The 19,403-nt window shown below is 43.6% G+C and overlaps 1 protein-coding gene across 2 annotated transcripts in view; it reads left to right on the forward strand.

Moving 5' to 3' along the window:
• Positions 1-19,403, forward strand: part of UCKL1 (uridine-cytidine kinase 1 like 1) — a 38,540-nt gene that overhangs the window by 14,138 nt on the left and 4,999 nt on the right. The window contains exons 2-9 of one of the 2 annotated variants that reach the window (XM_027849660.1): positions 3,001-3,188; positions 3,778-3,884; positions 5,232-5,402; positions 6,987-7,058; positions 7,715-7,904; positions 9,102-9,163; positions 11,409-11,425; positions 18,457-18,555. In XM_027849660.1, coding sequence (XP_027705461.1) covers positions 3,001-3,188; positions 3,778-3,884; positions 5,232-5,402; positions 6,987-7,058; positions 7,715-7,904; positions 9,102-9,163; positions 11,409-11,425; positions 18,457-18,555 — 906 coding nt within the window. The remainder of the gene's footprint in view (positions 1-3,000; positions 3,189-3,777; positions 3,885-5,231; positions 5,403-6,986; positions 7,059-7,714; positions 7,905-9,101; positions 9,164-11,408; positions 11,426-18,456; positions 18,556-19,403) is intronic. The other variant, XM_027849662.1, reaches the window with a different exon arrangement.

The following is a 19,403-nucleotide window of genomic DNA, read 5'->3' on the forward strand; positions in this document are numbered from 1 at the left end:
GTAAATTCTTGTGGAAATAGAGCAAACCATCCTAATATCTGGAAAGGGTTCAACAAATTCAGATTAACCATTAATTGGTTATGGGCCTATTATGTGCAGAGCACTGTGCAGTTCATAGGTTTGAGATTTTTATCCCTCCATTAGAAGACTTAGGTGGAATATAATAGTTGTTTCCAACTACTTGAAGGATTGTCAAGTGAAAGAAGTTTTAGCCTTGTTTGCTTGGAATTAGAGGGAAGAATTAGGAACAATGAGTGGAGGCCATGAAGGGGCAAGTACAGGGTCTAGGTGAGGAAAAATCTTCCGAACAATTAGAGCTATCCCAAAGTAGAGTAGGCTGTCTTAGGAGGTAATGGATTCTCTCTCAGAGGTCTTCAAGCAAAAGCTCAATGACCATCTGCCTCGTGTGTTGTAGAGAGGATTCTTGTTCAAGTGTGGATTTGTACTAGATGACTTCTGAAATCCTGTCCAACTGTGAAATTCTGTGATTCTGTATCCAGTAGAGTAATAGTCTATAACAATGGCTCATGTGTGGGCTTGCCCACAGCAACTAAGTCATTGATCAGTATTGCAAGTTACCCAGCTCACCTCCATCCTGGATCTCTCCTTCCCTTCCCCTTACCCATTCAGGGGAAGAAATTTTATTTTTTCTTCTTCTTGTGTTTGGAAAATAATGAAGTCAACAAGCCTGCTTTGCATTACAAACATCTCCTCTTCAATCATCTTTGCATCAGTACATCTTTGTTTGTGTCCCAGCTTCACACTGATGTCAGCCTTCCTTTGGGAATAGTGCTTGCTAGTTAATTGCTGCCTCAGAGGCACCAGAGGTTGAACAGACCAAAATATATTGACTAATTGTTCTGATTTTGCTCATCCATTTTCTCCGTGATAGAATGGGTAGTTCTGTTTTTGTTTGTCTCTAAGGAGATGGGGCAGAGGGCTTTTCTCATCAGATATTATTGATGGATTTTTTTATGCCACCTACACTTTGAATCTAAATTTTCTGTCTTGTCTCTTAGCTCTTAAACCTACCTCCAAATATATATTTAGGTAAATAGTAATGTGTAATGGCACCTCTGTTTTACTTACTGATTTCTGAGGAACCCAGAACCCCACCCTAGCCAACTGCGTCTCTCTCACTCATTTTTCCTCTGCTCTCAGTGGGGGCCTCTGGGAACATTGACATTTCAAAACAAGAACAGTTTGGGCTGTCCCCAGGGCCCTACTAAGCAGTGGTCCTTCAAAATCACAGCACGAGTCCATGGTTTCCTAGCTCTAAGGTCAGAGCCCTGTCTGCTCAGCCTGGAGGAGAACTGCTTTCCTGTGTTACATGACATTTACTACTCAAAGATAAGTCCTTAGCAGTTCAATATAAAGCTATTCTGTGTCTGTCACTGAATGAAGTAGAGAAGGGAGAGTTAAACAGATAACTTCCCAGGGAGGGGAAAGGCCTGAAAAATTCAAAGCACTAATTCCAGCTGCAGGCAACTAAGATGATGAGGGGAGGAGAGGACTTACCATAGAGCCAATCTAACCCTTTTTATAAGAGTCTTTTGTCAGTGGATAGGGCTGAAGGGGTGAGGCCTTGTGGGGAAGGGAAGCCAGTGAGATGGAGGGAGGGGAGGAAATTACTTGGTCCAGAGCAGTATGCCCAGTGGAAATGCTGTCCAGGCCTGTGCTGCAAGGAGGGAGGGACGTGCAGAGCTGGTGTTACTCAAGTCCAGGATGAATTGCTGATCTTTTTAATCCTCTGGCTACAGCTGTGCCTCTCTGACAAGTTCAGAAGGTTAGAACTAGATTCTGACTTGTCCCTCCATAAGCAGCTGAGGCTCTTCTGCTACTTCCTCTTCCTCTCCCTTTTCCTCTGCCTTTCGGTGGCTCAGTCCTCAGGCTCCTTTTTTTCACAAGCCGTTGTACTGTCGCCTGCTCTGAACAGACCCTAACACAGCCTTGGAAAGAAATGTCACCAGGTCATGAAAATAGTAGTGGTGACTTAGCTGGGAAAAAGAAGCTTATTCTGTGACTGTTGCCCTGATTTTCTTAATTGTATTTTCTGTAATGGTCATCACATTGCACGTTGCCCAGTAACTAACACAAGGCAGGCCAGCTGCTAAGATCAAATTGGGGGAAATCTATGCTAGATAACTGTTTTCATATAGCTGGAAGAGACCTCAAGAGAGATATTCATTCTCCTGCTTTCAAGTTGACAGACTTCATTAGCTTCATTTTATAGATGAGGAAACTGAGGTCCAAGAATTTAAGTGACTAACCCAAGGTCACACATCTAACCAGTTAGTGAAAGGAGGGACTAGAGCTCTGTTCTCCTATGTCCTCATGTATTGTTCTTTCCACTATACCAAAGGAAATGAGTATGAGGAACCCTTTTGAAAAACTTCAGTGTTATCCAGTGTGATTCTCCTTCCCATCCATGAGCCCATCTCCACCACTAGTCACTGTATATCTTTCCAGCCATCGGTATTGTGTAAAGGAAAGAGCCCTAGGCTTAGAATGGACCAGAGAACTCTCTCTCTGTCTCAGTTTCCTCATCTGTAAAATTAAGGAGTTAGATTGAGTTACCTCTAAGGTGCCTCTTATCTTTAAATCTCTGATTCTAAGATATTGCCTAATCTGTTTAGTTCCTAAATATAGTGATATCTACTCTCATGTCCCTAACTAAACAGGGGCCTTAATTTCTCATTCCATGTGATGGTGGGCAAATCTGTAACTCCGTATGGCTCAGATTCCTTACCCAGAAAGTGAATTTACCAAAACTAGACTATTAAATGAGGTTGTAGGCAGGAAGAATGGTTAATGAAGGCCTTAAGTATCTTTGAGTGTTAGAGAAATGCCAAATAAAATCGGATTGAATGAGAATAGGCAATTGACCTCTGTTTCTTAGGAACTTTCACAATGTATCAGATTGTGGAAAGGAGACTTTCTTCCAGTCCTTTGCAGTGATTCTTCATCTGAATTCTCCTGTTTTTTTATTCTTGATAACAGCAGTGCTGAGTCTCTAGACAGACTTCTTCCTTCTGTGGGCACAGGCCGGTCACCACGGAAACGGACCACTAGCCAATGTAAATCAGAGCCACCCTTGTTGCGGACCAGCAAAAGGACAATCTACACAGCTGGTCGGCCTCCCTGGTACAATGAACATGGAACACAGTCAAAGGAAGCTTTTGTCATTGGTAAGTCTCAAATGCTTCTGGCAGACTTAAAGTGGTCTTTGCTCTGGCCTGATTGTCACAGCCTGGAACTTAAATGTGTGTTGGCCCTGGGTTCTTTTCTCTTTGAGAGTTCTATTCTTTTAAGGATCACCATCAGATCTTTAGCAGAAGACCTTCTTCTCTTTGGTTAACCCCTAAATGCCAAGAGCCTACCATGAATGAGTCTGTTCTACAGCCCTGTTGGTAATAGGGGAGCCCTTTGGTAGACTGAAGGAAAGAATTGAGACCCTGTGATTGTTGAAAATCAGATCCAGTCCTGATTCCTGTTTATTTACTCATCCAAACAACATTGACTTTTTGCTCTCTGGTTTCAAAGTCTATATGATATAGGAACCTTGTTTTACCCCTGCTTGAGATACCCCAAGAGTGAGAACTGAAGTCTAAGACTCCCTTTATGTTCAGGGGCCTTTTTCTTAAGGGTAATAAAATGAAATGATGTTAGGTTTTCCAAGAGCTGTGGCATTTTTTTGGACATTGAACTAAGGGGTGAAGATTCAGTTAAAGAAATAAAGTTTATTCCTTTCTTATCACCTACCTGTCTCCCTGACAGGCCTGGGTGGCGGTAGTGCCTCTGGGAAAACCACTGTGGCCAGAATGATTATTGAAGCTTTGGATGTCCCCTGGGTAGTCCTGCTGTCCATGGATTCCTTCTACAAGGTAAGTTGTGTACAACTCCATTAAATAGGCTAGAACTGATCAGTCTGTTTCCTTGGTAAAGAAACAGAGACATAGGGAGTTTGTGATTTACTCCTAGTAACATGATGTTGAGAAAAGAGTCAAGGCCCCTGGTTAACTAGACGGAAAAGAATGGCTGTTGTATACGTTTGAGAACTGAGGAGAGAAGGTAACATTATATGAAAAAAATGTGGAGGCAGTAGATAGGAGAGAGGTTCAAGGAGAAATGAAATCACATTAAATTGTGTTCTGCAGTTTTGTTGGATTTTCTGAGCACTTCCATTTATATTATTTAATTTGTATTTCTACTGATTTCTCTCCATTCCAAGTCATTTAGTTGCAGCTCTATAAATGACTAGCTTTGTAGTTTTCTCCACTGACCCTTTTGATTTCTTAGAGGTTCAGTCACCCTTTATGTGACTTCCCTCTGCTCCACTCTAGAAAGCCAGTTTCACAGTGTCACTTTGCCCTATGCTTATAGTGCACACGTGCATGTGTCTTCATATGGACCCACACACAGCAGTGACTGGTTGCTGTGGGCAGTGGGTAGCCATTTTAGCCAAGTGTAGCTGTCAGACAGGTACATGCCCTCAGCCTGGTGTGTTGAGAGATTATCTGTCTCTGCCCAGGAGGGGCAGATAGGCCTCTCAGTCCTGGAGAGTACAAACAGCAGGCTTAATATATCAGTCTTACTCTGCCTGCCCTCTCAGGAATGGTGGGCACTGGCCCAGTCTCCTCATTTGCTTCCTGACAGGATTCTTTGCCCAGGAGTGGATTATACCTGGCTCCCCCTCTGCCCTACACTAACCAAGTAAACAACTAATAGAAGATGTTGTCTTTCTTGGGAGACTTGGGCTCATTGTTCAAGGTTTCATCAGAAAGAAGGGTATCTAGGTAATACATTGGATAGAATGTTAGACTTGGTATTGGGAAGACCTGAGTTTGAATCCTGCCTTAGCTACTAACAGTGTGACTTTGGGCAAATCACTTAACCTCTCTTTGCCTCAGTTTCCTCATCTGTAAAATGAGGATAATAATAACACCTATCTCCCAGGGTTGTTGTGAGGATCAAATGAGATAATTGTAAAGTGCTTAGCACAATGCCTGGCACATAGTAAGTGCTATTATAATTATTATTATCATTATCATTATTATATCCTATGAAAAGACTTTTCAAATACCTTTTCCCCGTTCCTCAGCAGAAGCCCTAAGTAAAGGTTTTCTTCCAAGGTATCTGGTCTCTGTCCTGAGAGCAGTCATCCAGGTGTGCTGAGGGCACAGGTTCATCCTCTCTTCTCAGTTCTTTACCCCAGGCCTTCTCTGTGACAGGTGCTTACCAAGCAGCAACAGGAACAGGCAGCCAACAATGACTTCAATTTTGACCACCCTGATGCCTTTGATTTTGACCTCATCGTTTGTACCCTCAAGAAACTGAAGCAGGGGAAGAGTGTGAAGATCCCGATCTATGACTTTACCACACACAGCCGGAAAAAGGACTGGGTATGGTTGGCATTGGGGGCCAGAGGCTGCTGCAGAAGGTGCCAGACTTTCCCACATCCATTTACACTCTTGACCTTAATGCAGCCTTTCCTGTGCTCTGCAGGAAGTAAAGTTGGGAAAAAAAGAAAGTAAAGTATGTTGTGGGGAGTCATTGACTCTCCCTCAGGCACTATCTCCCCTCACTCCCAGCACTCCTCGGTGTCACTCAGGTGTCCCTGGGCACCTCTCTGTACCTTATGCAGTGAAATCATTTAACAGCCTCATCCCACCATCAGATTCCACATGAAGGTCTTGGGCTACAGGACGTCTAGACAGCTTTGTTGGTTATTTCTACTTCCAGTTCTGCCTGGGACTTTAGCAGGGCTTGGATTAAGGAAGTGCATTCTTGTTTGTGAACCAGCCAGTCCCATTTTTCTGAGAGAAAAATCTGTCTTTGTGGAAGAGGAAGATGTCTCCCATGCCTCCTTAGGCCTCATCATAATCCTCTCCAAAAGGCAAAGATGCTGTAGGAGAGACTCCTGCTCAGACACAGGTTTAAAGGCAGATTTAATCTTGATGCAGGGAGAGCTTCCTGTCAGGTGGAGCTGTGCGAGGTGTGGGTGGGGGTGGAATGGATCACCTTAGGAAATGGCTGGTTCCTCCTCACCGAAAGCTTTCAGGTGGAAGCTAGTTGGTTCTTTATGGGGGAATTTTAGGGGATTCCGGTTCAGTGACAAATTGGACAGGATGGTCCTCTGCAGCCCCTTCTGACTCGGACTCTGTTAAAGACTTTGGAGGCAAGGTTGACGATCAGGCTTATTCCTGGAATGGTGTTTGTGTCAAAGACATAACAGGATTGACTGCGATTCCATGTGTTATGATCAGGAATTCTGGGGGAGGTGGGTGCCCTGTGTGGTACAGCTATGTAGGAGCCTGGACCTAGAGCTCAGGAGAAAGGATACGATCCTTCCTAAGAACAGATGGAGTTGCCAAGGATTAACAGGTCACTTTGTCTAAGAGCTGGAATGAAACAGGCAGGCATACTTTGGAATTCCTGGAGGGAGAGCTGAATCCTCTCCTGGAGATCATGGCCAAGTAAGACAATTTTTTTCCACTGGCAGGAGGCGTAAACTTTATGCTAGTGACATACCAATGAAGCAAGGGATGCGCTCTCTGATGATGCTTCCATCTAGCCCCACTCCCTGGTTCTAGGTCACATTTGGCGTTCTTGCTCATTTCAGGCAGAAAGCATCATATTTCCCTCATTCCCTTCTTGAGAACCGCTTCACCACAGTCAAATGAACATTGTTATACTGTGAACTTTTTTTGGGGGGGAGGGGATAGAACATCAGCCACAGCTGGGTTCCCCAAACCTCTCTGCCCAGTAGTTCTGGCTCCTAGTTGTTTCAGGGTCCAGAAGGAAGTGGGTTAGATAGTAGTTGCATGAACTTAACTGGCATCTTGATTGGCTTTTCCTTGAATTTGGTGATTGAGGGCCTTCAGCTAGGGTACTGGCAGTGGTGCTCTTCCTCTTTTTATTTTCTTTTCAGACCTTTCCTGTAGCTGATGGAGAAACTCTCTGACAGGTTTGTGATTATCTTGCAGAAAACCCTGTATGGCGCCAATGTGATCATCTTTGAGGGAATCATGGCATTTGCAGACAAGCAGCTCTTGGAGGTGAGTATGAGGTGGGCATGAGTCTGGAAAACAGATGGAGGGTGCATGTGCCCTGGGTTCAAGTAGCCAAGGGCCTTTGCTGCCAGTGGGCACACATCGGTGTCTGCGGAGGATGAAGAGAGTTCACTCAGAGCTGTCAACGGGAAGCTTCTGCAAGGCATCAGGCTTCATGGAAAGTGTCCAGCACCCTGTCTGTGTGACTGCTCTGATGGTCACAAGCAAACCAGAAGGATTTTGATGAGGTGGTTTGTAAAGGACCTTTTCTAGGGACCTGCTTTCAAGCTGTAGCACTAAATGGTGCAGGGAAGTAAAAAACCCCACTACAGTCTGGGGGTGTAACTCATGGATAGAGAGTAAGAAGGAAATGAAGCTTTGGGGTATCCCTGACCTCTTCGTAGAGTGACTTCTTCTAAGCTTGCTAACATCAACACTTGTAAGGCTGACTTCTACCATCCGAGATGAGACTTGGAAGAACTCCCCTTAGGAGTGCCCAGGGCCTTCTGGCCGAGGATACCAGGGGGTTCTCTTAGTGATTAACCTTCTCGGTCATTGTTCATACAGCCACTCTGACTACCTTCCCCTCTGCTCTGAGCAGGCAGTCCCACTGAGCTGTCCCTCAGGAAAGAAATATCACTTCAGCAGGGCTCTTGCTTTAGCTCTTAGATATGAAGATCTTTGTGGACACAGACTCGGACATCCGCCTGGTGCGACGGCTTCGGAGAGATATCAGTGAGAGGGGCCGGGACATCGAGGGGGTCATCAAGCAGTACAACAAGTTTGTCAAACCAGCCTTTGACCAGTACATCCAGCCCACCATGAGGCTTGCAGACATTGTGGTTCCCCGAGGTGAGCCAACTCAAATGCTAGGCGGGATGTTGGTTGGAACAGCTTTGCTCTTCCTTGGAGAAGTGCATCCCCAGCACTCCCCAAGGCTTGAGGGGGGGACCATGGCTGTTATGATGACCTATGGAAGCTACTGGTATTCAGCCATTGGGCTACTTGCTGTTATAATCTCAGCTCTTCCCAGAACTTAGGCTCTTCCTCTCCTCCTCATTTCTTCCTGACCAGCGATCATGCTACTGCTCTGTTCCACTTGCCACCTTCTTGTACTCCTGAAGCAGAGTAGCAATTAAGTCTGCCTATGCCATGCTTCCCTGCCCTTCTGCTGCTTTTCCCTCAGTCCACCTGTATAAGGTGCTACAGTAGCCCTAGGTTCCACGACCTATCTCATTCACATCTCCTGGCCCTCTGGAAGCTGTTCTCTCATCCGCTCTCCCTCTTGGACTTTGGGCCATGTTTCAAGTACCTTCTTATGGAACAGTTACTGTTCAGTGGTTAATTTTTTTATTGGTCAGATGAATGGTAGGTGACTGTGTTCTCAATTGTCTTACTGCCTCTGTGTATGAAAACACCTCAATCCTTTTCTGAAGGATGTTTCCCTCAAATCCCTATAGAGAAAATCCACTTCCCCCATTGTTTACCCTTAAAGTGGAAAACAGAAAATTGAGGTGGATAGCCACCATTGCTTTCTTGAACTGGAAACCAGGGTTCATGTACCTCTTCTCAGTGGAACTGTTCAGTTGCCTGGTTCCCTGCTGGCTGCTGTGGTCCTTCTGGGAGTCACACAAAGAAAGAAGTTAGTTGTGTTATTTTCACGTGTTTTATGTAGGTAAGGAATAGGAGAGTGGATGAGAGAGCGGGGAGTGCTTGTTCTTTTTTTTAATAGAAATTACCTCAGTCATTTTAGCCCAGGCAGTCCCTTTCATCCCATAGCCAGAGCAATAGAAACCTCCAATTAATAGCCAGTGAAGCTTTTTGAATTTGCATAATCATTGCCCAAGAATCATTTCTGCCTGATACCTTCCCCCACCCCAAAAGAAACTGTTTCTTGTAGTCATTTTAGCAGCAGATGGGTATTGAGTGGTAAGTGTGGGTAGGAAGGGAATAAAAATTTTCCTCTGAAAAGATCTGATTTCTAGTCCTTGTACTCAAAAATACTTTGTAACTAAGCACGCTTTTTTTTTTTTCCTCTTGTCCCCAAAGGGAGTGGAAATACCGTGGCCATTGATCTGATTGTTCAGCATGTCCACAGCCAGCTGGAAGAGGTAAGCTCTGAGTAAGCCAAAGGGGCCAACAGAAGGCCCTCAATTAAAAACAGAGGCTTTGGCCTTGGGCACGATGAGTGCCTCATTCATTGTTTCAGACCTGTATGAGGGTGAAATCCTGATCAGTTCTCTTCCCCTGTTTGGTGGCCTCCTGAGGCCCATCCAATCTCCACAGGGTAATGTACTTTTCCTCCGTTCTGCATAATGAACAAGGGTAGAGCCAGGTCTTTCCCACCCTCTCCCTAACTCCGTCACCATATGTGCCATCACTGTCATTCATGTACACTAAGAAGATCTTGGTTCTGCTGGATTTGCTGTTTGTTCATTTTTACTGCCCAGGTACTAAAAGAATAGTTGAACATTCCAAAACTTGAATATCTGCTCTTCCCACACCCACTACTCCCTGTCTGTAGCATGTTAGGTGCTCATAGGCATGCTCTGGGCATGAGGATCTGTGCCTCTCAAGGATAGTAGAGAGTGACTTGGCTTCTTTGTAAATTGAGAAAGTAACATCTTCCAGAATTTACTTATTTTATATCATTGTTTTAGCCTGGGATCGTGTTAAGGGAATGTTATTCAAGGAAAACTCCATTTTAAAAATTTTTTCTCAAGAATGAATGGGAGGTACTTTTTTGCATATTAACTCTTTGTTGTACTGGAACACTTTGTGAACCTTCTGAAACCATATTATGGCTAATAAGATGATAACAATTTTCTGGTTACATAATGGCTGATAATATGGTAACATAGTTTTTTGGTTATACCTATGTACTTCGGCACACAGATGCTTTATCCCTGTGATTAGTAATTTTGGTTGCTCAGAGAAAAGTGGCTAACAGGCTATTTCTTTCAGAGCCCTAAAGCTATCTGGACCTTTAGTAATCCCATACTTACGTCATATTGAGTCATTATCATAATTACTGACACAGACATGTAGCATTTTAAGGTTGGCAAAGCCCTTTACAAACATTTTCTCATTTGATCCTCCCAATGTCCCTATGAGGTAAGTACTGCAGTTATTACCATCTTCACTTTTTAGATGAGACTGAAGCACAGAAAGAGAAAGTATTTTTGTTCATGGCCATACAGCTTGTAAACGTCAGAGGCATGACCTGAACGGAGACCTCGTCAGTCTCTCCTGACTGGATAGAGGCCACTCTTTCCATTGTGCCACAGTGCTTCCAAGGTCTCCCATGTTCATCCAGTCCATCCCTTTGTTTATAAGCAGGCTTCACTTAAATTTTAGTCATGGTAGGTGTCCCTTGTTCTGAAATCTGTAGAAAGAGTTACTGACATCTTCTAGGTGCCCATTTTAATGAGAACATCTGCCACGTCTATCCCCACTCCCCCCCATTTCCTCTTCACCTGCCTGAATTATCATAGATCCTTAGTGTCAAAGTAATGAAATTTAACATTAAATTTAGAGAATTCCAAGCAGTCATTTCAGAATCTTCCAAGTATACTGGGACTAGGCCATCCACGAGTGACCATGTGGGAGTAATTTTATTAGATTTCTTCATGCCTTTTGATGCATTTCTTTCTACCTTGAGGTTATTACCTTCAGGTTATTCATAGTACACACATTTACTGAGTGACCCCTTTGTGCAGGGTGCTGTAACTAAGTGCTGTCCTAGACACATGGTTCCCACCCTCAGCAATGGATGATGGTAGTCCCTTTGTGCTTTGTGCTAAACAATGAGTGGTGCTTTGCCTTGTAGAATTGGCCCCTCTCGGTGTTCATGGTTGACTGGGTTCTGGGGTAGGTTCTCTGGCCTCCCAGCTCAACCTCCCACTAGCAGCTGCGGGACATTGTGCAAGACCTCTGTCTGCTTCTGGAGAAACCAGAGTCATCTCCTAGCCTAAGTCCTGCTGTCTCATCAGAAGACATGTAACAGGGCAGGAGAAGCTGGACTTAGGAGGTCTATATGCCCAGGCTATTAACACGGTGACACAGGAGCAGAAAAGGTCTCGACCAAGCCAGTGGCCAACTTTCCCCTTCCACTCACCCTAGACTGATGGTCCCCAGTCCCTGAAATTTGGCTCAGCTTAGCCACATGCTTGTTGTATGGACCATGAAAGCCCAAATCTTCATAATTAGAAAAAGTTATATGTGAGCGATGTAATAAAGATAGTAGTAATGTTCAGTTGTGTTTTTCTCTGTCTTTGAAAAGCAAAATAATGCCCATGTTGCTATTAATGATGTGTAACCCCAATTGCATTTTGTCTTTCTGTGTTGCTGCCACAGCGTGAACTCAGCGTCAGGTAAGAGTTTTAATGTTGTCCTGTCTGCAGCAAGTGAGGCATTTCCAATACCTTGGCTTGAGCTGAAAGAGAAGGCCAACATAATCAAGATGTATCTCTAAACGAACCAGATTTTCTTGGTTGATATTATTCTTTGATAGATTCATTGAGTGATCAGAATGAGAATCTCCAAACCGAAAGGGATTTCACTGGGCATCTAGTGCAGTCATCTGAATTCACAGAGGAAGAAATGGAAGCTCAGGAAGGGAACATGAAATTTGCTCATGGTTGTCCAGTGAGCCACTGCCTAGGTGAGGCATGGGATGCATGGCTCCTTGCTGCCATGCTGTTGTTGCTCTTTTTAACATGTTACCCAGCTTCTAAAGGCTCGGTCTGGGAAGAGCTCTCTGCCTTTTCAAAGAGGCAAGCAGATTTTTGTTTGTTTTGTTTTGTTTTTTCCACATGTGTGGATAAGAACAGTACTTGGTTATTTGGGAGGTAGAGCACAAGATCATGCTCTGTTTTTTGTGACAATTCCTGCTTCCTGCCCAAGGGGTTGTCTTCATTTTTTAAAAAGTCAACTATGGATTTGGGGGAAAAAAAGGCAAATTAGGGTTTTTCCCTTCTGGATCCTATTACATTGGCAGCAAATACATTTTGCTCCCAAAGATTGTGAACATGAGATTTCTTTCTTCGGGGGCTCTAAGCTGTCTCCTTTTTAGGAAATTTTGGCTGCTTCATGGCAAAGCTTTGATGGTTGAAGCCTAATTTTAGAGCTAAGACTTTTTTTTTTAAACTGAAAAGCTTCTTTATTTTTTTTTTGCTTTTTTTGTTATTTATTTTTAGTTTTCAACATTTACGTCCATAAGATTTTGAATTCCAAATTTTCACCCCATCTTGCCCCTACCCCCACCCCTAGATGGCATGCATTCTGAATATCCCTTCCCCTAGTCTGCCTTCCCTTCTATCTCTCCCCCCTCCTCATATCCCTTTCCCCTTCTATTTTCCTGTATGGCAGGATAAATTTCTGTACCCCATTTCCTGTGTTTCTTATTTGCCAGTTGCATGTGAAAACATTTTTTTTAAACATGTGTTTTTAAAACTTTGGGTTCCAAATTTTCTCCCTTCCTCCCTCCCCACCCACCCTCATTGAAAAGGCAAGCAACTCAATATAGGTTATATATGTGCAGTTATGCAAAACACTTCCATAGTAGACATGCTGTGAAAAACTAACTCTATTTCCCTTAGTGGTATCCCGCCCCCCTATTTATTCTATTCTTTCTTTTGACCCTGTCCCTCCTCAGAAGTATTTGCTTCTGGTTACCCCCTTTCCCTGTCTGCCCTCCTCTCTATCATCCCCCTACTCTCTTGTCCCCTTCCCCCCCTATTTTCCTGTAGGGTTAGACAGATTTCCATACCCAATTGAGTGTGCATGTTATTCCCTCCTTAAGACAAATCCTATGAGAATAAGATTCGCTCATTCTGTCTCACCTTCCCCCATTTTCCCTCCACTATAAGAGCCTTTTCTTTTCTGTTTTTTTTTTTGTGAGATAATTTACCCCATTCTACCTCTCCCTTTCTCCTTCTAGTATAATCCTCTCTCATCCCTTAATTTTATTCTGCAGATATGACCCCTTCATCTTCAACTCACCCTGTGCCCTCTATCTATCTATCTATCTATCTACCTATCTACACATACATACATATAATTCTTTCCCTCCAACTACCCTAATACTGACAAAGGTCTCATGAGTTACAAATATCTTTCCATGCAGGAATGTAAATAGTTCAACCTTAATAAGTCTCTTATGATTTCTCTTTCTTGTTTACCTTTTCATGTTCCACTTGAGTCTTGTATTTGAAAGTCGAATTTTCTGTTCGAGCTAAGACATTTTTAAGAGTAAAAGTAATTTTTTCAAGCTTAATATGGAAAAGAAAATAATGAATTTCTCATAATTCCTTTTTGTAGCAAAAGTTGCTTGAAGTTAAAATAAGTTACTGGCCTGGAACTCCTTCCCTATTTACTATGATAGACTTAGACACATTAGGACAGACTGTCTGTTACAGGTCCAAGGAGGAATAGCCAGATGGAGACCAAAATGACACAGTGAAGCTACCTGCATCCCCACTATCTCCTTCTTAGCCAACCCAAAGAATTCGGCCATACCCCAGATAGCAAAGCCTGTTGGGCAGTAGAGTCCCTGAGGGTCTCAGAGGAAGGACCAGCCTGCCCTGTACAGGTACACCCTTAGCTGTCTGTGGAATCTTTCTCAAAGGCCTCCTGTACAAAGTCTCATTAGTGAATTTAAACTTAAGCTCCATGTTTAAGCAACAACAATAACAGAAAAAGCTTGGGTCAATTATTGCTGAAACACACAAAGCACTGAGGGGCAGCTCTTTTCATTGTCTGGTCCCCAAGGTCACTTGTTTTCCTGGAAAATGCAGTTGTAAGTGGAGAAATAGTTACCATTTCAGAATCATTGAGGATGTTCACCTGGGAATATCCATAGATGATTGTCTTAGGTAGTTCTGCTTTCTCTGCACAACTGAAAAAAGCTTTGAGACTTTGGGATCCATTTAGAATTAAAAGCTTGAAATTAGCTTGGAATTAAACCACGCAGCCCCACAGTTTATGAAAGGTGTGTGCTAAGATAGCTGTATTGCTCCTTACCTTTGTGGTTACAATCTTAGCATTTATTTTGGTCCAGAAAATGCAGTGATGTAGGAGTTAGTGCCTCAGTAGTATTAGAACTCATGGCCCTCAGATTTGCAGTCCAAAACATAATCCTCCTTGGGGAAGAGCCATGTTTTAGATACCAGAATCCACATTGATGGTATGGTTGAATGATGATAAGTCAACCATAAAAGCTGCTGCATATTGGAAATGCCTCTCACATGCTCAATCCTTGTTTCGTCTGCTTAGCTCTTTGCCTCTGGTCTGCTTCCTGTGAAACTGTATGATACCTTTATGAGGCACTTTCTGAGAATTGGTCACCTCTCAGATTTTATTTTATTTGTTCTTTGTTTCCTTTTGAAGTTTTTGTTCTGCAAAAGAAAAAAAAATGAAAATAGTTTCCAAAGTTTCAACCTTTAGAGAGAGCCTGAGAACAGCCTGCTGAATTTTCCGTTCATTGGTCAGCCACCAGGAAGTGGTGGCAGGAGGCCCCAAGTACCTTCTTCAGACACAGGAAATGTGATTACTGTGCTTGGGAGAAGTTCCTTCCAGGGCCCCTTGCAGACACATTACCAGGCTGAGGCATCAATGGACAGTCTGCAAGGACAGTAGGACTCATGGTCTGGTCTATAGAATTTCCTAGCTTCTCTCACTTTCAATGAATGGATTAGAAAAATGCTCCACTCTCTCCCTTCTTCTGTGCAGCCATCTTATTTATTAGTACACTACAGCTCCAATTTTGTCATCTGTAGAAACAGATGACATCTGTTCATCCAAATATCCTCTCTCCTCTGCCATGATTCCTACCTCCATCTTTCTTTTTAAAATATGGCCAGAAGTAACAGAAGAATTCAGTATATTGACAAATCTGGGGCCACTTTGCCATGTGTCAGAACATAATGATTGGGAAACAGTGGGTTAGAAGTAGCCCAATCTCTGCTCCGTCTTTAAATGGAGTGGGTGGGATGGTCTGTAAAAGCTGACTTTGCTTGGGTAGACATATATGTGATGACCCTGAAGATTGTCCTTAGTCTTCCCTGGCCTCCATTATCAATTTCTTGGTACCACATGGAAGCCAACTACAGGCAAACTCCTGAATCCAGTATGCCTCTGGGATCTCCCCTTGTTGGGGATCAGACACTTACTTTGGACTCAAGGCACCTGGCTGGGCAAGTGTGTGATATTTGGAAGGTCTCTGGATTCTGTGGCTTCTTGGGACTCTGTAGCATCTCAGCTTAAAGTACAGCCCATCAAGGAAGCAAACAAAGGCTGATGGGATAAAACCATCATAGGACTGTGTCCAGGGGCCTCTGTGATGAAACTGGGACATGTGAACCCCTACTGGGAGTGACCCCCAAGGCCTTAACTAAATAGTTTTCTTCTTTTTGTTCTCTTGTTATTGTTGTTGTTGTTGTTTTTTAAAATGAACCCTATGTGTTTCCTGCCTTGTTCCCTGAACATAATCTTCAATCTGGTGAGCAGAGGAAGCTACGCTGGGATATGTGAGGAAAAAGTTGCATTCTTTTGATTCTGATACTAATTGTGTTAGTTTGGTAGTTGGGGCCACCATCCCTCTCCTCTCCTTGATTGAGCTCATTTGCATGTGGGGTTTTGTGTGTGCGTGTGCTTATGCATGGGCACAGGACCCACTTTAGGACACTGAGGGCATGCCCCCAGGCATAGCCTTCAGCACGCTCTCCAGGATCTTTTTTTTTTAAGATACCATGCAGGCAAACAACCTAGGACTGAGCCAGGAACCAGATAGGACTCTTAGCTGATTGTTCCCATACCTCTACAGCCATTGTTTGTATGGAAGCCCATAGACAGCACGAATGGTGGGTTTGCCAGCTGTGCCCAGCCATGCAGTCTAATACTTCCATCCAAGCATGGGGCAGTAGGAGAGCCTGGTTGCTGTTGCCAACACTAGTCTATCAGATAGGATACAGTTTTGAACTATAGGATCCCCTGAATTATCTGTGAGTGCCTATAGTTCTTTTTGGAGAACACGATGGCAGTTTAAAGTATAGTTTATTTGGAAGTGGGATGAACTCTTCAGCCTGTGTGGAAAGAAAAGGGAAGGCTGCTCTCTCTGATCAGATGCAGGGAGGGCAGCTCTGACAGACCTACCGTCAACCCTTCCTCAGTGCCTGCTCAAGCAGGCATTCTCTCTTGTTTGGATGTGTCCTCTCTCCCATTCCTTTTCCAAGAATGAGGGGACATCAGTTGTGACTCATTCCCAAGAGAAATGTGTCCAGACGTCATTGAATTTGATCCCAAAGAAATGATTAGATAAAAAATTGAACAACAACAAAATCATCCCTGATGTTTTCAGAATGACAGCACAAGACTGATTTATATTTCTAAGGTTCAAGTCTCCCTGACCCATGCTTGTTTGGTCCCAGGTTCTGCCTGTGACAGTCCAGGCAGGTCACTAACCTCTGCAGGACAGGTTTTGTTAGAGTTGTTTTCATTTTTTGCCATTTGTTATTCAGTTGGGTGGGGTTTTTTTTGTTTGTTTATTTGCTTTTTTAATGAAGTTATGACATATATACTTCTTGATTAATGACCAGGAGCCCAACTAACCTTGCCCTTTCCAGTCTTGACCTCATGCCACTTTGGTCCATTTGGCTACAGGAAACTTCTGGGCTAAATCAAAGGAGTTTTTTTCACGAAGCTAAGACTTATAAGCCTGTGATTAATCATTTCTGTGTGAGCCCAAAGGAGGAGAAGGAATCTACTTCTTGGGTGGAGAGAGAAGTAGTTCAGAGAGGACAAAAAACTGCTACAGTTCTCCCCTCACAAATAACGTTCAGCTTACTTCCTGGCCCGCTGAGGTATTCTCTCTGTTTCATAATAAACATTTCAGGAGACTAAAGTTCTTGCAAGACTTCTTGGGAGACATCATACTGTTGGAGTTGACCAGCTTTGTCATTTGGACCAGCCCAGCCTAGCTGAGAATGTGCCACTGAGAACAGGCTATTCCCTGGTCTTTGTGATACATATTTATCTCCTTTTCTTCTCCCCCCCCCCCCCCCACCATATATTACAGTAAATATTTACCATTTGACCATTTTTTCTGCTTTTTTCTGGAACACCTCCCCTAAATCCTGCCTTTGGACTACATAGAGGGACTATTTCCAGAACTGTCACCTTCTCCCCTTCATGGGGGCTTCCTCACCTAGAAAGCAGAAACAGACATGCCTTTGTTTGAGCAAGGCTCAGGGAAGAGATAACTTTAAATCCCATGGATTAGTCAAATAAAAGGCAGAGATGCCCTGTAATATGGTGAAATTGCCAGAACACCTTAGAGGTGCTGCCTATCAGATGGGCTTTATTGTCAAGTACTAAATGTTATTGTGATTTGCATTTGCTTGGCCAAGAAGGGGAAGGTTGGTATGTCCAAATTGGATATTCCCACTGTCTCCCCTCCTTGCTTCTTGCCTAATGATCTGCTGCTTGATGATTGGCTTGTGTGTTCATTAACCCCACCCCCTAGCCCCTTGGCCTCAGTGTCCCTCCTAGTGTATAGCAGGTAGCTGGGGCCCCACTTATAGCATCTGGTGAGTCCATGGTCTTCCCTTACCTTCTTCCAGAGAAAGGAGATGGCATCTATCTCAGCCACATGGGAGCCCAATATAGATAGTGGCACAACAAACTCCTTGTGTTGATGGGATGACAGTGCCTTCAGTACTGTCTGAAAGATAAGCCCTGCTCTGGAGGATTTTAGGACACATTTTCGTTGGATGTGGCTTTTAATGAACACTCTTGGGTAAATTTCTGTCTCTGAATAGAAATGGACTGAGTAGCCACTGTAAATGGCCGTTGGCCACTGGACTTTCTGTCCCCTAGATAATGGTTACCTTCAAGCTTACTAAGTCTTACACAGCTTTCAGAGTAGTGTTTGAGCTGTCAAAATGCAGCTGCCCTATTCTAGTCTACAGTGAAGTTGGAGACTTTGATTCTCTTAGCATCCAAGGTTACAGTCCTGAGGCCCCTCAATTTCCAGCTGAAATTTTCTTGCCTCCAAAGAAGCATGCTCATAGTTTCTGACCTGTCCCATGTTTAAGTCAAGTTTCCAGATGATTGGGTTCCAACCTTGAAGGGGTCAGAGGCCTTAGATAATTCTAATGAAATAATTTGGGTGAAACTAGCTGCCTGTCCTACAAGAGTCAGCTTCCATATGTATTATACCCCTATACACCACATACCGTTGCTGCCCTTGTTATATCACCCTAGAAGGATTGATCAAGTCCATATGACTGGGGTGAATAGTTCAGGAACAGTTTTCCTCTTGTCCTTTCTTTTGGCTATGTGGTAATGTGGTTTTGTCTCTCCTTTGATGGACCTTCATGAACATTGGTTTTCTCTTGATTTTCAGGGCAGCATTGGCCTCAGCTCACCAGTGCCACCCTCTCCCCAGGACCCTTAGTGTGCTGAAGAGCACCCCCCAAGTGAGGGGGATGCATACCATCATCAGGTACTCAGGAAAAACTGGTACATTCCCTAGGATGGGGCTGTTCCTATTACTGGTAGCATGAGAAAGAGGCCAGTTTTCTTTGATCACCTTGGGGTCTTCATCTCTAGTATGCTATCCAAAGAATACAAGGCATGTCAGCACTAGCCCCTGGTACTTGTTGAATTAGATGACTTCCAAAGCCACAGTCATTATTCTAGAGCTTTCAGCCAGTCTAATCCCTTGGCTTCAGTGAAGTTGTGTCTAGTTGTTTTACCATGGATGCAGAGCTTTTGGGGGGTTTTTTGTGCCCCTTCCCCCCGTGGTATTTCTTCTAAAATATTCAGAAGCAGATTTCAATTTGATATTGTAGAAAGACTTCTGAATAATTAGATCTGTCTTGAAGTGGAATCCACTGTTGAGATCTTCGGACAGTGACAATCTGTCAGAGACTTGCTTCAATTCAACACACATCTATTAATTACTTACTACATACAAAGTACTGATTTAAGTGTTGAAGATACAAAGACAAGAAGGGAAACAGTCCCTGCCCTCAAAGAGCTTACATTTTTCTGGGGAGAGGCGGATCCAGTATGTATATAAGCAAGCATGTTCAAAATAAGGTCATTTCAAAAGGGAAAGAGTGCCAATGGCTGAGGAATCAAGAAGAGGCCTGTAAGATTTGGCACTTCAGATATGCTTTGAAGGAAACTATGGTTTCTGCAAGATGAAAGGGGTAGGGTGGGGAAAATGCATTTGGAACTTGGCAGACAGGTCAGGCAAAGGCATGGAGGGGAGAGATGGTCAATTTGGAATGGGTGCAGGAATCATGGAAGTAATATGAAATAAAACTGGAAATAGCCTCTTCAGAG

Source organism: Vombatus ursinus, unplaced genomic scaffold (assembly GCF_900497805.2).
Source record: "Vombatus ursinus unplaced genomic scaffold, bare-nosed wombat genome assembly UNPS02000580.1, whole genome shotgun sequence".
NCBI lineage: Eukaryota > Metazoa > Chordata > Mammalia > Diprotodontia > Vombatidae > Vombatus > Vombatus ursinus.